Source organism: Salvelinus alpinus, chromosome 5 (assembly GCF_045679555.1).
Source record: "Salvelinus alpinus chromosome 5, SLU_Salpinus.1, whole genome shotgun sequence".
NCBI classification, from domain to species: Eukaryota; Metazoa; Chordata; class Actinopteri; order Salmoniformes; family Salmonidae; genus Salvelinus; species Salvelinus alpinus.
This window is the reverse complement of record NC_092090.1, coordinates 67834931-67853350: the sequence shown is the minus strand read 5'-3', so window position 1 is coordinate 67853350 and position 18420 is coordinate 67834931. Positions and strand designations below refer to the sequence as shown.

Below are 18420 nucleotides of genomic sequence, written 5' to 3'. Positions count from 1 at the left end.
CCTACTTACAAAGCATGTAGAGGTCTGTAATTTTTTATCATAGGTACACTTCAACTGTGAGAGATGGAATCTAAAACAAAAATCCAGAAAATCACATTGTATGATTTTTAAGTAATTCATTTGCATTTTATTGCATGACATAAGTATTTGATACATCAGAAAAGCAGAACTTAATATTAGGTACAGAAACCTTTGTTTGCAATTACAGAGATCATACGTTTCCTGTAGTTCTTGACCAGGTTTGCACACACTGCAGCAGGGATTTTGGCCCACTCCTCCATACAGACCTTCTCCAGATCCTTCAGGTTTCGGGGCTGTCGCTGGGCAATACGGACTTTCAGCTCCCTCCAAAGATTATCTTTTGGGTTCAGGTCTGGAGACTGGCTAGGCCACTCCAGGACCTTGAGATGCTTCTTACGGAGCCACTCCTTAGTTGCCCTGGCTGTGTTTTTGGGTCGTTGTCATGCTGGAAGACCCAGCCACGACCCATCTTCAATGCTCTTACTGAGGGAAGGAGGTTGTTGGCCAAGATCTCGCGATACATGGCCCCATCCATCCTCCCCTCAATACGGTGCAGTCGTCCTGTCCCCTTTGCAGAAAAGCATCCCCAAATAATTATGTTTCCACCTCCATGCTTCACGGTTGGGATGGTGTTCTTGGGGTTGTACTCATCCTTCTTTTTCCTCCAAACACGGCGAGTGGAGTTTAGACCAAAAAGCTCTATTTTTGTCTCATCAGACCACATGACCTTCTCCCATTCCTCCTCTGGATCATCCAGATGGTCATTGGCAAACTTCAGACGGGCCTGGACATGCGCTGGCTTGAGCAGGGGGACCTTGCGTGCGCTGCAGGATTTTAATCCATGACGGCGTAGTGTGTTACTAATGGTTTTCTTTGAAACGGTGGTCCCAGCTCTCTTCAGGTCATTGACCAGGTCCTGCCGTGTAGTTCTGGGCTGATCCCTCAACTTCCTCATGATCATTGATGCCCCACGAGGTGAGATCTTGCATGGAGCCCCAGACCGAGGGTGATTGACCGTCATCCTGAACTTCTTCCATTTTCTAATAATTGCGCCAACAGTTGTTGCCTTCTCACCAAGCTGCTTGCCTATTGTCCTGTAGCCCATCCCAGCCTTGTGCAGGTCTACAATTTTATCCCTGATGTCCTTACACAGCTCTCTTGTCTTGGCCATTGTGGAGAGGTTGGAGTCTGTTTGATTGAGTGTGTGGACAGGTGTCTTTTATACAGGTAACGAGTTCAAACAGGTGCAGTTAATACAGGTAATGAGTGGAGAACAGGAGGGCTTCTTAAAGAAAAACGAACAGGTCTGTGAGAGCCGGAATTCTTACTGGTTGGTAGGTGATCAAATACTTATGTCATGCAATAAAATGCAAATTAATTATTTAAAAATCATACAATGTGATTTTCTGGATTTTTGTTTTAGATTCCGTCTCTCACAGTTGAAGTGTACCTATGATAAAAATTACAGACCTCTACATGCTTTGTAAGTAGGAAAACCTGCAAAATTGACAGTGTATCAAATACTTGTTCTCCCCACTGTATATACATACATACATTTGAAGTCGGAAGTTTACATACACCTTAGCCAAATACATTTAAACTCAGTTTTTCACAATTCCTGACATTTAATCCTAGTAAATATTCCCTGCTTTAGGTCAGTTAGGATCACCACTTAATTTTAAGAATGTGAAATGTCAGAATAATAGTAGAGAGAATTATTTATTTCAGCTTTTATTTCTTTCATCACATTCCCAGTGGGTCAGAAGTGTATTGCCCTGGCCACATCTGCAGTCCTCATGCCTCCTTGCAGCATGCCTAAGGAACGTTCACGCAGATGAGCAAGGACCCTGGGCATCTTTCTTTTGGTGTTTTTCAGTAGAAAGGCATCTTTAGTGTCCTAAGTTTTCAGAATTGTGACCTTAATTGCCTAACGTCTATAAGGTGTTATTGTCTTAGTGGATGTAAGCAATGTCATAGTGGATGTAAGCAATGTCCCCACTTGCTGTGGCAGCTTTCATGGCTTTCCTCTTCTGGCGCACAGCTTCAGGATAGTCCTTGTTGAGGAAGATACATGTTCCTCTCAAGTTCTTGGCTCTTTCCAGAACAGCTGCCTTGTCCTTGAACTTCAGGAACTTGACCACTATTGGCCTGGGCCTGTCACCTGGGCTGGTGGTGGGTTTTCCAGTCCTGTGGGCGCGCTCAACCTCAATCTTCCTGTGGTCCATCTTCAATTTCCCAGAGATCATTTCCCTCACTTTGTCATCAGACTCCTTCCAGGTCTCATGTGGAGATTCTTCAATTCTGTCCACACCCATGTTGTTCCGCCTTGATTGTCCCTCAAGATAATCTGATTTATCCGTCATTGATATCATGGATTCACATACAGAACTGATGTACTCTCTCAATGACTTACAGATTGCTGTCATCTTGACATTCTCCTGTTTAAACTCGTCAAGCTGGGAGAACTGCAAACTGTTCTTCAGGTTCTCTACCTCTGGTCAGGTCGTCGATTCTTCTATTAGTTGACTCCACCAATATTTGGACAAAACACTGGAAGCTATTTTCTTGTTGTAACAACTGCTTGTAGAACAATTTTTGTTTGTTTAAAAAAAATCCTTCACCTGTGATAGAGAGACACCACTGTCCTCAATGGTACTCCCGTCGGCTTTGGTCTTTGTCACGCTAACAACAATAGATTACGCTGTTACTCCTCGCAGTTCCAGACAGGGAAGGACGCAGGGAAGATTGAAAATGCAACAACAAACAGCTGGGGTCTAGACAGCCACAAGCACGGGACAATCCACGGTCCTAGCCACAATGGCCTACCATGTCGTGGTCTGCGTTCAAGCCCTCAAGAAAACACTGCTAGCTTGATAGACAGCTAGTTAGCAGCTAGGCTAGCTCTTAACCTAAGCAACTCCTTAGACCCGGCCTCGGTCGGCAGGATCACTTGACAGAGAAGCGGTCCCAGCAACTGTAATTTAAATGGATTTGGATTTCATGTAATGGAGGTACACAAAATAGTCCAAATTGGTTTAGTGAAATGAAAAAAAATGACTTGTTTAAAAAAATTCTAAAAAATGTTAAACTGAAAAGTGGTGTGTGCTTATGTATTCACCCCCTTTGCTATGAAGCCCCTAAATAAGATCTGGTGCAACCAATTACCACATAATTAGTTAAATAAAGTCTACCTATGAGCAATCTAAGTGTCACATGATCTCAGTATATATATATATATATATATACACACACATACACCTTAGCCATATACACCTTAGCCATATATATATACATACATACACACACACACACACCTGTTCTGAAAGGCCTCAAAGTCTGCAACACCATTAAGCAAGGGGCACCACCAAGCAAGCGACACCATTTAGACCAAGGAGCTCTCTAAACAGGACAGGGACAAAGTTGTGGAGAAGTACAGATCAGGGTTGGGTTATAAAAAAATATTCGAAACTTTGAACATCCCACGGAGCACCATTAAATCCATTATTTAAAAAATGGAAAGAATATGGCACCACAACAAACCTGCCAAGAGAGGGCTGCCGACCAAAACTCACGGACCAGGCAACGAGGGCATTAATCAGAGAGGCAACAAAGAAGCCAAAGATAACCCTGAAGGAGCTGCAAAGCTCCACAGGGGAGATTGGAATATCTGTCCATAGGACCACTTTAAGCCGTACACTCCACAGAGCTGGGCTTTATGGAAGAGTGGCCAGAAAAAAGCCATTGCTTAAAGAAAAAAATACGCAAACACGATTGGTGTTTGCCAAAAGGCATGTGGGAGACTCCCCAAACATATGGAAGAAGGTACTCTGGTCAGATGAGACTAAAATTGAGATTTTTGGCCATCAAGGAAAACACTATGTCTGGTGCAAACCCAACACCTCTCATCACCCCGATGAGCAGCATCATGCTGTGGGGATGTTTTTCCAATCGGCAGGGACTTGGAAACTGGTCAGAATTGAAGAAATGATGGATGGCGCTAAATACAGGGAAATCCTTGAGGGAAACCTGTTTGAGTCTTCCAGAGATTTGAGACTGGGACGGAGGTTCACCTTCCAGCACGACAATGACCCTAAGCATACTGCTAAAGCAACACTTGAGTGGTTTAAGGGGAAACATTTAAATGTATTGGAATGGCCTAGTCAAAACTCAGACCTCAGAAGTCAAACTCAGAAGTCAAAACTCAGGCCATCATTGAAGTTGTTTGTGGTGACGTCAAAATGAGGGGTGTTGTACAAAACAAAGTCCCAATCAGAGTATCAAAACCAATGACAGAAAAGTCGGTTTGTATTGGATTTCCATTCTAGAAATTGTTGAGGAGGTACTCCGATCCAGACTCATTATGCGTAGCTTAGCATTTGGCTGGAGCAAAGAGTTTGGGTAGCCAGGCAAGAAGTTTGCTAAATTGCATTGCCACTTGGATTGGAATCAGTGCTTTGGTCAGATGACATGAAAATGGAGCTCTTTGGTCACGCACACACACACACACAACAGTAATGGGTTTGGCATTAACATGAGAATGTATAAGCAGAACGAACCCCATACCTACTGTAAAATATGGTGTTGGATCTTTGATGTTATGGGGCTATTTTGATTCCACTGGTCAGCTTCTGTTAAAAAATTTAAGATGAACTTAGGTTGTAAACAAATGTTATTGCTGTGGACACAGTACACCGATTGTCATGTTTGGGCAACAAATAACATAAATGTATTATAATTTATGCATTGGGGAATTTCCATGTAAAAAGCTCCATGAGCATTAACGTGAAGTTCATAGGAGCACATCCCATTTGGTGTCAAATGAAAGCTAAGAGTCTGTAGTTCTTAATTAAGGCATATATGCAGAACCTGTCAAATTTTGGACATACTAATTCCAGGGTTTTTCTTTATTTAAAAAAAAATTATACGTTGTAGAATAATACTGAAGACATCAAAACTACGAAATAACACATGTGGAATCATGCCGTAACCCAAAAAGTGTTTTGAGATTCTTCAAAGTAGCCACCCTTTGCCTTGATGACAGGTTTGCACACTCTTGGCATTCTCTTAACCAGCTTCACCTGGAATGCTTTTCCAACAGTCTTAAAGGAGTTCCCATATATGCTGAGCACTTGTTGGCTCAGTGCCTTCGGAAAGTATTCAGACCCCTTGACTTTTTCCACATTTTGTTACGTTACAGCCTTATTCTAAAATGGATTAAATACATATTTTTTCTCAGCAATACACACACACACACACACACACACTCACACACACAATACCACATAATGGCAAAGCAAAAACAGGTTTTTAGAAATGTATAAAAAATATAAATACCTCATTTACATGAGTATTCAGACCCTTTGAGACTCAAAATTGAGCTCAGGTACAGTGTTTCCATTGATCATCCTTAAGATGTTTCGACAACTTGACTGGAGTCCACCTGTGGTAAATTCAGGTGGACTCCATGATTTGAAAAGGCACACACCTGTCTATATAAGGTCCCACAGTTGACAGTGCATGTCAGAGCAAAAACCAAGCCAAGAGGTCGAATGAATTGTTCTTAGAGCTCCGCGACAGGTTTGTGTCGAGGCACAGATCTGGGGAAGGATACCAAAACATTTCTGCAGCATTGAAGGTCCCCAAGAACACAGTGGGCTCCATCGTTCTTAAATGGAAGAAGTTTGGAATCACCAAGGCCCCTCCTAGAGCTGTCCGCCCAGCCAAACTGAGCAATTGGGGGAGAAGTGCATTGGTCAGGGAGGTGACCAAGAACCCGAAGGTCACTGACAGAGCTCTAGAGTTCCTCGGTGGAGATGGGAGAACCTTCCAGAAGGACAACCATCTCTGCAGCCCTCCACCAATCAGGTCTTTATGGTAGTGGCCAGACGAAAGCCACCCTTCAGTAAAAGGCACATGACAGCCCGCTTGGAGTTTGCCAAAAGGCACCTAAAGGACTCTGACCATGAGAAACAACATTCTCTGTTTCAGATTGAACTCTTTGGTCTGAATGCCAAGCGTCACATCTGGAGGAAACCTGGCACCATCCCTATGGTGAAGCATGGTGGTGGCAGCATCATGCTGTGGGGATGTTATTCAGCGGCAGGGACTGGGAGACTAGTCAGGGTCGAGGCAAGGATGAACGGAGCAAAGTACAGAGAGATCCTTGATGAAAACCTGCTCCAGAGCGCTCAGGACCTCAGACTGTGGCGAAGGTTCACCTTCCAACAGGACAAAGACCCAAAGCACACTGCCAAGACAACGCAGGAGTAGCTTCGGGACAAGTGTTTGAATGTCCTTAACTGGCCCAATCAGAGCCCGTGCTCGAACCCGATCTAACATCTCTGGAGAGACCTGAAAATAGCTGTGCAGCAACGCTCCCCATCCAACCCGACAGATTTTGAGAGGATCTGCAGAGGAACGGGAGAATCTCCCCAAATACAGGTGTGCCAAGCTTGTAGCGTCATACCCAAGAAGACTCGATGCTGTAATCACTGCCAAAGGTGCTTCAACAAAGTACTGAGTAAAGGGTCTGAATACTTATGTAAATGTCATATTTCAGTTGATTTTTAATAAATGAGCAAACATTTGTAAAAACCTGTTTTTCCTTTGTCATCATGGGGTATTGTGTGTAGATTGATGAGAAAAAAAACGATTTAATAAATTGTAGAATAAGGCTGTAACGTAACAAAATGTGGAAAAATCAAGGGGTCTGAATACTTTCCCAATTATACTGTATAATAATAATTATTTTTTTCAAGTCAAGAACTTCCCATTGTTCACCATTCCTCATTTTGTTTGTCTCCCTTGTCCCTCTCCAGTTAATGTCTCCTCTCCAGGCTCTTACTGCCACCTTCCCATGAACCCTCCTCTTTCCATTTACTATAACCAGCCCTCTCACCCACTGAGCACCGACTGACACCGGATGTCCATGAACGTTGAAAAGTAGTTGAAGTTTGGTCAGTCCAAATCTGAACCGAAAATATACTTTTTCACAAGTTTGGATAGCACAGTATAGTAAAGTAGAACACACTACAATACAGTAAAGAAACAGAGTATAGGTCAGTACAATATAGTACAGTTTAGTACAGCACAGTACAATACAGAAGAGCACATTAAAGTAGAGTACAGTATAATTTACTGAACTATACTCTAATACACTGAACTCTACTGTACTCTACTGTGCTGTACAGTTCAAACTGGTACAGATTTGGTTAGGTCCTGACCAACCAAATGTGGTCTTATTTGGGGGCGGAGCTCAGAATAATAGCAGTGTATAGAATAATACCCAAACATGCAAAGGAGGATATAAAAAAATGTCTACCTTTGTGTATCTATTCAGGATACATCACCATGAAGAGAATGACATTTCTAATTATGCATTTTTGGACCCATGATGTCATTCTGTTACCATCATTCTGTTACCGGGTGTTAATCCACTTCACTTACTGTAGTTCAATAACCAAATAGATTTTTTCAATCTCAAGGTGTCATGTCATAGCTGACACCCCATTCTTTCTGCAGACATCTTTGAATTTGGAGTAGATATTTTACAGTTTTTGGAAAACGTGGTCACAGAGATTTTCACCTAGTTACCAAACTTTACACCTGCACTGTTCTCGAGTAAATGTGTTCTTGTGAAATGTTCAGTCGCAATTGTTAAAAGTAGTCCTTGTGCATAGATCTGTATGGTTTGTTTAACTGCAATCAATAGTTTTTCTTTGGCACACGTTTAAAGTGAAAAATCTGCATCTCGGCGTCCTTCTGTTAATAATGTGTAATTGCCCATTTGTAAATACAATCTGACAGTGATGGATGCTGATGTAACAGTGATAAATTACAAACGTCATGGTACAGTCAGTACTTTGATGCCCACCTAGTTCTAAGAGTGTTGTATGATGGCCTTTCCTTTCTCAGAATGCAGTTTAGCATGAAAGCATTACATCATAGTAAGGTACAAACAAGAAAATGGCCTTAGACCTACTAGGAACTCATGTCGTGAATGCCACAACCACAACACATAATTACACAGATGACATTTGAACTGGTCAAATGCCATTCCCGAGAGGTTGCAGAGAGTAAGCCGATTTTCGGTTTTGCTCAACGGTGTTGTGCAATACACTATAGAATGAAGGGAACAGCTTGACAACATGGGGGGGAGGGAGGGGGTGTGTGTGTGTATGTGTGTGTGTGTGTGTTTCTGTGACCAAAAAAAGTGACCAAATCCAATTTTCTTTATGCATGATCTTTCTATTCAGTTTGTGGGCTACATATCCATCCCCCATCAGGGAGAGAGAACTGTGTCAAGGAGGGAGAGAGGGTCAGAGACTGTGTCATCTCCATGGCCCTGGCCACAGTAGGACTGGGCTGGCTATCTGGAGGTCTGCCACCCTCACTGTGATGTGATGCACAAGGTAGTCTACACATGAATGGTCTCCAAAGTGCCACAGTGTTTAATGGAAATGGGACATTCTTATAATGCCAAACATCCCAGTTCTGTTACATCACAGACGCAGGCCTCTCCTCTCCACTGGCAGCCAAGGCGGTCATTATTCGAGGAAACCTTTTCTCATGGGACACAATGGGCCACAGTGCCGTTTGGTTGCACCACTTCATGGTGGGATGGGAGATAACATTTTAATGAAGTGAAGCTAATAAGTAGGAGCAGGCAGAAAGTTTACATAAGGCCCTGCTCGTCGGTCATCGTGCCCCAGTTGTGCTATACGGAGATGACTAGACTATCCTTGTACAAAAGTAAAGCACCCAAGCAAATAATTGATTGAAATTACTTGTGCAGTGGAATGTCAAATTAAGCACTGTCATTATTTTGAGGTTTACCATAATTATGTTGTTAAGGAACTTGAATCCTATGTTGGAACTAAAATGCTAATTACCAAAAATGTAGTTTGAACTTAATACAAAAGCCTTCTAAAAGAAACACACTGTATACTGTTTTGCTGCTTGGAATATAAACTTGAAACACAATGTCTTAAACTAAATAAAACTCCCTAACTACTGCCTGAAAAAGGGCTGAAGAATTGCCAAAGACTGGCCAACCGAGATGTTTTAATATTTTTATTTCACCTTTATTTAACCAGGTAGGCTAGTTGAGAACAAGTACTCATTTACTGCGACCTGACCAAGATAAAGCAAAGCTGTGCAACACAAACAACAACACAAAGTTACACATGGAATAAACAAACATACAGTCAATAACACAATAATAAATGTAAAAAAAATCGATATACAGTGTGTGCAAATGAGGTAAGATAAGGGAGGCAAGGCAATAAATAGGTCATAGTGGCGAAATAATTACAATTTAGCAATTAAACACTGGAGTGATAGATGTGCAGAAGATGAATGTGCAAGTAGAGACACTGGGGTGCAAAGGAGCAAAAAGAATAACAGTATGGGGATGAGGTAGTTGGATGGGCTATTTACAGATGGGCTATGTACAGGTGCAGTGATCTGTGAGCTGCTCTGACAGCTGGTGCTTAAAGTTAGTGAGGGAGATATGAGTCTCCAGCTTCAGTGATTTTTGCAATTCGTTCCAGTCATTCGCAGCAGAGAACTGGAAGGAAATGCGGCCAATAGAGGAATTGGCTTTGGGGATGACCAGTGAAATATACCTGCTGGAGCGCGTGCTACGGGTGGGTGCTGCTATGGTGACCAGTGAGCTGGGATAAGGCGGGGCTTTACCTAGCAAAGACTTATAGATGACCTGGAGCCAGTGGGTTTGGCGATGAATATGAAGCGAGGGCCAGCCAACGAGAGCGTACAGGTCGCAGTGGTGGGTGGTATATGGGGCTTTGGTGACAAAATGGATGGCACTGTGATAGACTGCATCCAATTTGCTGAGTAGTGTTGGAGAATATTTTGTAAATGGCATCGCCGAAGTCAAGGACCGGTAGGATAGTCAGTTTTACGAGGGTATGTTTGGCAGCATGAGTGAAGGATGCTTTGTTGCGAAATAGGAAGCTGATTCTAGATTTAATTTTGGATTGGAGATGCTTAATGTGAGTCTGGAAGGAGAGTTTACAGTCTAACCAGACACCTAGATATTTTTTAGATGTCCACAGATTCTAAGTCAGAACCGTCCAGAGTAGTGATGCAGGACGGGCGGGCAGGTGCTGGTAGCGATCGGTTGAAGAGCATTTAGTTTTACTTTCATTTAAGAGCAGTTGGAGGCCACGGAAGGAGACTATGGCATTGAAGCTCGTCTGGAGGTTAGTTAACACAGTGTCCAAAGAAGGGCCAGAAGTATACAGAATGGTATCCTCTGCGTAGAGGTCGATCAGAGAATCATGGACTATCCTCCATGCTCCCGTCCGGCAGGTGGTACCAGTGCATCCAGGCTTAGACCAACAGACTCCTAAACAGCTTCTAGCCCCTGGCCATAAGACTGTTAAATGGCTAACAAATACTGCTCCCCCTCACACCTATGCTGCTGCTAAAATGATTATTCATTTGATTTATTACAACCACTATGCTTCTGTTCATTGATTACCAATAGTATCTACTGTATCTATTTATCCTGCTACTGGTCACTATCACTCCTGTCTACATGTATTACCATTAGTATATTAACATAAGTATTTATATATTCCTGCCACCAGTCACTTTTCAGCCATGTATACATGTATACCTGTCTATCACGCCTACACTGGCACTCGTACACACACACACACTGAAGGCGTTCGCATGCTTCCCATACGAAACTGTTCGGAACAGTGCGTGCATATATTATGACAACATTTTAGTTCATTTTGGTCTTTGGCAAGGTTTTTTTTCAATAGTGTGCAACTGCAGCCCGGAATTTGGGGCGTTCCAGCATCTGCAGGAATTCCTCCCCTCGAGCATCCCATTTGTTCCTTCATGAATTTGGTACTGACACAGACCCTGTATATAGCTTCCTCTCTTTTTTTCCCGTGTTTTATTTGAAATTGAATACTGCACTGTTGGGTAGGGCTTGCAAGTTAAAGGGCAATTCCGCCACTTTTCAACCTCATATTCATTATCACCAGCGCAAAACCAGTGTCTACATATGTGAAAACAAAGCGCTTATGATCTGTTGTTAAAAGACTTGAGTTAAAGTCCTAAAAAAAAGTGATTTTCAAAACCTGCAACTAGTTTCTAGCCACAGCGAATCTCAGTGTTTGAAAAATCACGGTTTATAAAACGTTTTAACTTTTGATGACGTCATCGGGTAAAACTTACATATGTAGACACTGGTATTGTGCTGGAGATAATGAAAATGAGGTTGAAAAGTGGTGGAGTTGCCCTTTAAGCATTTCACTGTACTTGTGCATGTGACAAATAAAACTTAACTGAAGAGCTTAGAGAAATCTACTATTGCCTAATTGAACCTTAGCAACAGGTTAGTGAGTATACAACTAATATGATGAAACGCCCAGCTAAAATCTTGCAAAACACTGACGCCCAACTTCCCATAGCGCTTGCTGTCGCACACATACTCACTCACTCATTCCCTTCCCTCACTCCTTCACATGCACAAACAACCTCTGACTGGCTCATAAACAGCCAGACGGGCCCCTCAAAAGGGGGCAGGGACTCCCAGAGGCGCTATTTACTGGGAGTAGAAAAGTGACACTGCCCCAAAAGGCTAACGCTTCAGCCGTGTCAACCTCCAGATGATGTGTATAGCCCAGAACTCAGCAGCTCTTCTGTTGCGCTGTCTCGGTCCAATAATTTAGCCACTGTTGTTGGTCAGGTCAGACACTGACAGAAGTCTAGATCAAAGACTGTAGGGTCATTTCTCCAATGGAGCATACTAGATCCGTGTGTCATAGAAGCTAGAAGAGCTACACTACGTGACCAAAATGATGTGGACACCTGCTCGTCAAACATCTCATTACAAATTCATGGGCATTAATATGGAGTTTGTCCCCCCTTTCCCGCTATAACAACCTCCACTCTTCTGGGAAGACTTTCTACTAGATCCCCAAACTGTTGCCACAAAGTTGGAAGCACAGAATTGTCTAGAATATCATTGTATTCTGTAGCGTTAAGATTTCCCTTCACTGGAACTAAGGGGCCTAGCACGAACCATGAAAAACAGCCCCAGACCATTATTCCACCTCCACCAAACTTTACAGTTTGCACTATAGATTGGGGCAGGTAGCGTTCTCCAGGCATCCGCCAAACCCAGAGAACATGTTTCCAATGCTCCAGAGTCCAATGGCAGCAAGCTTTACACCACTCCAGCCAACGCTTGGCATTGGCGCATGGTGATCTTAAGCTTGTGTGCGGCTGCTCAGCCATGGAAACCCATTCCATTAAGCTCCCGACAAACAGATCCTGTGTTGACGTTGCTTCCAGAGACAGTTTGGAACTAAGGTAGTGAGTGTTGCAACCGAGGACAGACAATTCTTACACACTCGGCGGTCCCGTTCTGTGATCTTGTGTGGCCTACCACTTCGTGGCTGAGCCGTTGTTGCTCCTAGACGTTTCCACTTCACAACAACAGCACTTACAGTTCACCGGGGCAGCTCTAGCAGGGCAGAAATTTGACGAACTGACTTGTTGGAAAGGTGGTATCTTATGACGGTGCCATGTTGAAAGTCACTGAGCTCTTCAGTAAGGCCATTCAGTAAGGCCACACTGCCAATGTTTGTCTATGGAGATTGCATGGCTGTGTGCTCGATTTTACACACCTGTCAGCAACGAGTGTGGCTGAAATAGCCAAATCCAATCATTTGAATGGGTGTCCACATACTTTTGTACATATAGTGTATTTTTTAATACACAGCTGTGAAAAGGCACTGATACACAAGCCCACGACTTATACAATAAGTATGGTGTGTGTGCATGCGGTTATCCCGTGCCCTCATTCACTCAGGGTGAATTTACAAACAACCGGTTAGCTTCCTGATTGGGCTCTAACTGAAGCTGCCCCCAGTGACCTCAGAGCATAGTCTTCACCGCACAAAATATGGACCTTTACAAACCTCCATCAAGACCAGTCTCTGCTCTGCATGAGACAGTGGAATGCTCAGCATTGTGGTGGTGGTGGACCCTTCAACTCCACATAGATATGTGGCTGGGTGGGCGGGCTGTTGGATGGAGGGGTTCCAGATTTGCGGTGCACACACCAATTAACAGTTTCCCTGGATTTTTCTTCCTCTCTGGATGGAAGGAGGTAACAGTCATTAACTAAGTATGCCTAGCCTAGAAAGTAAAGCATGTGGGCGAAATGCAGTCAGTCAGTGTTATCTGTCACCATGGTGGTTTGGACCAATTAGGAGAAATCATTTCCAGATTTGGAATGTGACCCAGGCAGCGAATGGATGCATCCTAAGTAATTAATCTCTCAGCAGCTGAGCGAGTAGCCCCACCATGCAGGATGACAACAACACACACAGCCAGACCAGCTAGCAGGGCAGGGCAGCTCTCTCCGCCTGGCCCATTCATCTCATTTAAAGTAACAGTATAGGTTATTTACCACCATGCCAACCTCAATGTCTGACCAATATGTGTTTACAGTATGATCTAGTCTCTTTACGGAATTTAAACATTTAGCTAGGCAATGAATTCCTCAGTGGTTCTATTTTTAGGTTGTTCCCTCTTTTAATCAACATGACAATAACCAATGAAATGATTGCAGTATCTTCTAATGGCAAACATGCACTCATTTTTGTAGATGTTAGGGTGGTGGATTTATCAGAGTTGAACCCTTCATTTTGGGTTTGGATGAAATTAATACCAAGCTTGTTTACGCTATTCCAAAAATCAACTTAATACAAAAGAGGACAAGAGGACAAAGACATCATTTAGAGTGCCCCCTCAGGCAGATAATTGCAAAGATAGTGAGCACCCTATGCACACAGAAACTAAAGCTGGGGACGCTGACAATTCAATATACTAAGGGCTTTCGTTATTCAGTTCTAAGAATTCTGCTGCTCACCCTCACTCAGTCATAGTAGCTGGAGACGAGTCTTGACAGTTCGTAGCCTTATCGATTCTCCTTCCTAGTGTTATAGTAGTGTGTGGTCGTAGCTAATATTTCTTCTAACATGGCCCAAAGGAGAACTCTGCAATGAGACAGGTAAGCCTTTTATGTAAATGACACCAGACATTGCCATAGACATACAATGACCGTGTGACATTCAACTCATAGTGGAGACAGTAGGCTACAGCAACAAAATACACAGGAAGTGGGAGAGTTATTTTATAGTACTGCAATCTGACTCTGCTGCCAAAGTTGTCAGGAAGGATTTGGTCATTAAAAAGAACGCCTTCTGCCAGACTCTGTTAATCACCTGTAACCACTGAACAGATTAGGGGGGTCTTTCCCAAATTATAACAACTGAACATAATTAAATACCACATTAGCATGGCCCATAGACACTACTTATAACATGGTCATGTTATGGATTCACTAGGTCATGTCTGCCTTCTATTTTATTTACAGTACAGTGGCAGATCAATAGCTTCCTTTTCCCCAGATAAATAGCATAAGTACATGTGCAGTAAGTCAATACTGTAGTGTCCGTTGTTCACATACAGAACACTCAGAAGAGGAGAGCAGATATGACTAAGAATGCCTACAGCATGGATAATCCACTAGATTCAGCCACGGGACCATTTTTTTTTGAGCGGATGGTGAGCAGGCAGGAACAAAATTACAAATAATTGGTAGACTGCAAATTGACAACAAGAAGCCCAAACAGATATATTATTTGACTAAAACGATCACATATATCTCTCTCTATTATGTTTTGGAATAGTTTGGAATAGATTTACTAAATTAAAATCACTTTGGAGTTGATTTGCTGGTGTTTTTTTACAGTCTTTTATGTCCAACAATTTGGATATAAAAGGGGGGCCAAATAAATAGAGTGGATCAGTGGCGAATAATTTATGTAATCTTGCGAGATCAGTCTGGTTGTACGAGGCTAGCAGGTTTCTTCCTAGTTTGTAAATTACACTGAATTGAGGATAAACCCTAAGTAGTGTCACCTGGACTGCTGCACCATCATCTCTGCTGCACAACCAGCTGAACACGTTTCAGGTGAGTTACACCTCCAAACCCCACCATAGTGTGGATGTGGAAACCCAATAACCAGGGGGGGGGGGGGGGGGAGCCACTGATCACACCATGCAATCCAGTGCCATGTAACACTCCGACAATGAATTGTAAGGGCCGGTTGGGTTACACTTAAATACCACTATACTAAGAACCCCCTCTCTCAGACAAACTGCTGTGTGTTGTGTAGCTACTTGCAGAGAGCAGGGGTAAGGTGTCACTATTCTACAGTATGTACAGGGTGATTCATGAGAGCTATGGTTCAAGAATGAAGACATGAAGTCCATGTCAGTGGACTAAGGCAGGCAAGCAGGCAGGCAGCTTGAGTTGTTTTCACCACAAAGTGAGAGAGTGAGCCGGCAATGTGTTCCAAATGGCACCTTATTCCCTATGTAGTGCACTACTTTTGACCAGAGCCCTTTATAGGCAATTTGGGACAGACAGAGAGAGGAACAGGAGGTGAACATGCCCTGCTCTCTGCTCTCTCTGTCTGACTATGGCATGCCATTGCCGTTAACCTCTACTAAGGTACAGTCACGTTGAGGATGTGTTTCTCCCCATGGTTGTAAATGTAGCTTTACCAAGGATTGTCACGGATGTTCAAGAAGATGTTCAGTTTTACCCTGAGTGCCCTCACAGTGTTCTACAGGAGAACCATCGAGAGCATACTGTCGGACTGCATCACAGCCTGGTACGGCAACTCCACCACCACGGATCGCAAGGCTCTTCAGAGGGTGATATATGCAGCCTAACGCACCATTGGGAAAACACTGCCTGCCCTACAGGACACCTACAACACCAGGTGTCGCAGGAAGGACCCCAGCCACCCAAGCCATGCCCTCTTCTCCCCGTTTCAATCACTCAGACGCGGGCAGTACAGGAGCATCATGGCAAAAACTGAGAGCTAATAGTTTCTACCGTCAGACCATCAGGCTGCTGATTAGCCACCACTAGTCAGCTACCTGCTCCCCCCACTACTCTCCCTCATGGACATCCTCAACTCTCACTTATCTTGCCTGCTACTCCCCTTATGGACATTCTTTCTTCTGTTGCTCCACCCACCCCTTCTACTCCCCTTATCGACATGCTCTCTCCTGCACCCCCCCCCCCCTTTCTATGGGCATTTCACCCCCCCCAACAGACTTTACTCTGCCCCCACCCCAATGGCATTCATCACTATTGCAGTTGTTAATATGTATATTATTACTTTTTGTTTTCTATTTCACTCAATGATCAGCCTGCTGCTCACCCTATGGTTATTCTAACCCACCCCCTCAACAGTCTTTACTCTGCATACATCCCAATGGACATTTATTTATTCATAATAAATATCCATCAGCTGTTATTATGTATATAGTGCTATGTCTATTTATATTGTTTTTACCATTTTCAATATTTTATTTCACTGGTCCAGTATGTTGGAGCTCAAAGCCTAAGATTTTCACTGTACCCTGCAATCACCCCTGCAACAATCAGAATCTCTGAACCCTCAGGTCGGTGGACAATCCATCTCTGAAGCTCATGATTCAGGAGGAACAAACTGACCCGCCCAGATTTTTATTTAGCAACTCCCTTTCCGTGCTAATTAAATATTGCGCATATTTATCACTTTTAAAACCCTTTTAGAGTGGATAATTTATGCATTTTATTGTGATTTTATCCACTTTTACTCCCGCTGATATCTCAACAGTTTAAAGCCTGGATTTTACCCGACCTATTTAAATAACTTTACCCTTTTAAACTAATCTGTCCAGGATGGTGGGCCACTGCAATAGAAGCTGACATTTTAACAACCTAAACGGACGTTTTTATTTCGCTGTAAGTAGACTTTTATTTTTTTCTTCCACACAACTCAATGGAGACACAAACAACATCAAAAATAACCATTCATCCCACTATTCAAATATTACAAACCATTACTCCCCTCCCAGTATCCTGAAGAACAAGTTTCCATCCCCTACATCCTATTTTTTATTTCCCCCTTCCCCCAACCCAAATCCTTTTACCCTAAACCGGGTTCGTATCCTATTCCAAACCCCTCCTCTATTTTATTATTATAATTGTTTTACTTTACTTCTTTATATGTTTAAATCCATCAAAGTTTGTTTTAACCAAATCAAGTTGAGGAAGAAAAAAATAAGAATTCCACAACCTCCTCCCTCTTGTATCTTGACAAACCTGACCTTCACCAGACAGATACATGGACAAGAGGGATAGAAGAGGGCATTAAGCCCTGAGATATCTCAAAGTTCGTCATTACTCCATATGTTCAGTTCAAACACGTGGCTATAACCTAATATTGATGTATATTTGCAATGTCTTACAGTTGTGAAAAGCTCATATCTGCAATTACGCATTCATTGACAACATGAGCAATGGAAAATCCCATAAAATAATGGCTTATTTACCAGTTACCAACCCAGCATGACTTTGAATTTGGGATTATTAGAATTGGAAGCTTCCTACTGAAATGCATGTCAATAAACTTTTTTGTAGCTTTCGATAAGATTATAGATTATTTAAAAGTATAATGGTATTAGATTTTTACATTTTTTATAATACAATAAAGATTATGTAAAACTATACTCAAACTTCTGTACGTGAGCCCTGTATGCACGGGTGCTGTATTCACTGGTCTATTCTACTACAACACGTTTACAGTGCATTACATCATGTACGTTCACCATAATGACAAATGACCCTGGAAAGGCTATATTATGTCTTTCCCAGTGTGGGTACCAACTACACAACAAGGAAACGTGTTTCATTCTTGCTTACAAGTTTTCTGCCAGTCACTAGAAGCCCGCTGACGGGTGAAACGATTGATTGCGCTTTTTCATGAGGCAAATGAGACTGTAAACAAAGAGCAGCCATGTATTACTTACTTTCTGTGCAACACATCCCGTGACCCATAGTAGATACGCTGTCAAGAACACATGTGCCCAGAACGAGCTGTTGCAGTTCATTTTCCTTATTTCGTCCTTTTCTCCTACGCACACTGAACCGTGACCCGCTCTCGCTCCCACTCTCCATTCACCTGAACTCTCGGGAGCGCGCTTTCATCCTTCGTGGACCCGCATACAGAAATCACAGGGGGTTGTACTGAAGCGCCCACAATTTGGCAGTCAGTCTTATTTGTCAACAATCATTTTTGACGAACATAGCTTCCCATGCACCAGCTGTGGGATTAGAAACAGTGACCTACATTTCCTTGTAGTTGGTCAGCTGCAGACCATTGATTTTGGAGTAACTTTATGGTTATGTAGTGATTTAAGAGGAGCAGAGCTCTGCCACCTGTGCCATAAAAGCCCAGGCATCTTGACAGAGGGGTAGTAGTACTCTCAAACAGGCTACAC

The 18420-nt window shown here is 42.9% G+C and overlaps 1 protein-coding gene across 1 annotated transcript in view; it reads right to left on the bottom strand.

The window, feature by feature from the left end:
• Positions 1-18140, bottom strand: part of LOC139576584 (uncharacterized) — a 36517-nt gene extending 18377 nt beyond the window's left edge. The window contains exon 1 of the mRNA XM_071402836.1: positions 17950-18140. Coding sequence (XP_071258937.1) covers positions 17950-18030 — 81 coding nt within the window. The 5' untranslated portion in view covers positions 18031-18140. The remainder of the gene's footprint in view (positions 1-17949) is intronic.
• Between the last annotated feature and the right edge of the window lie 280 nt (positions 18141-18420).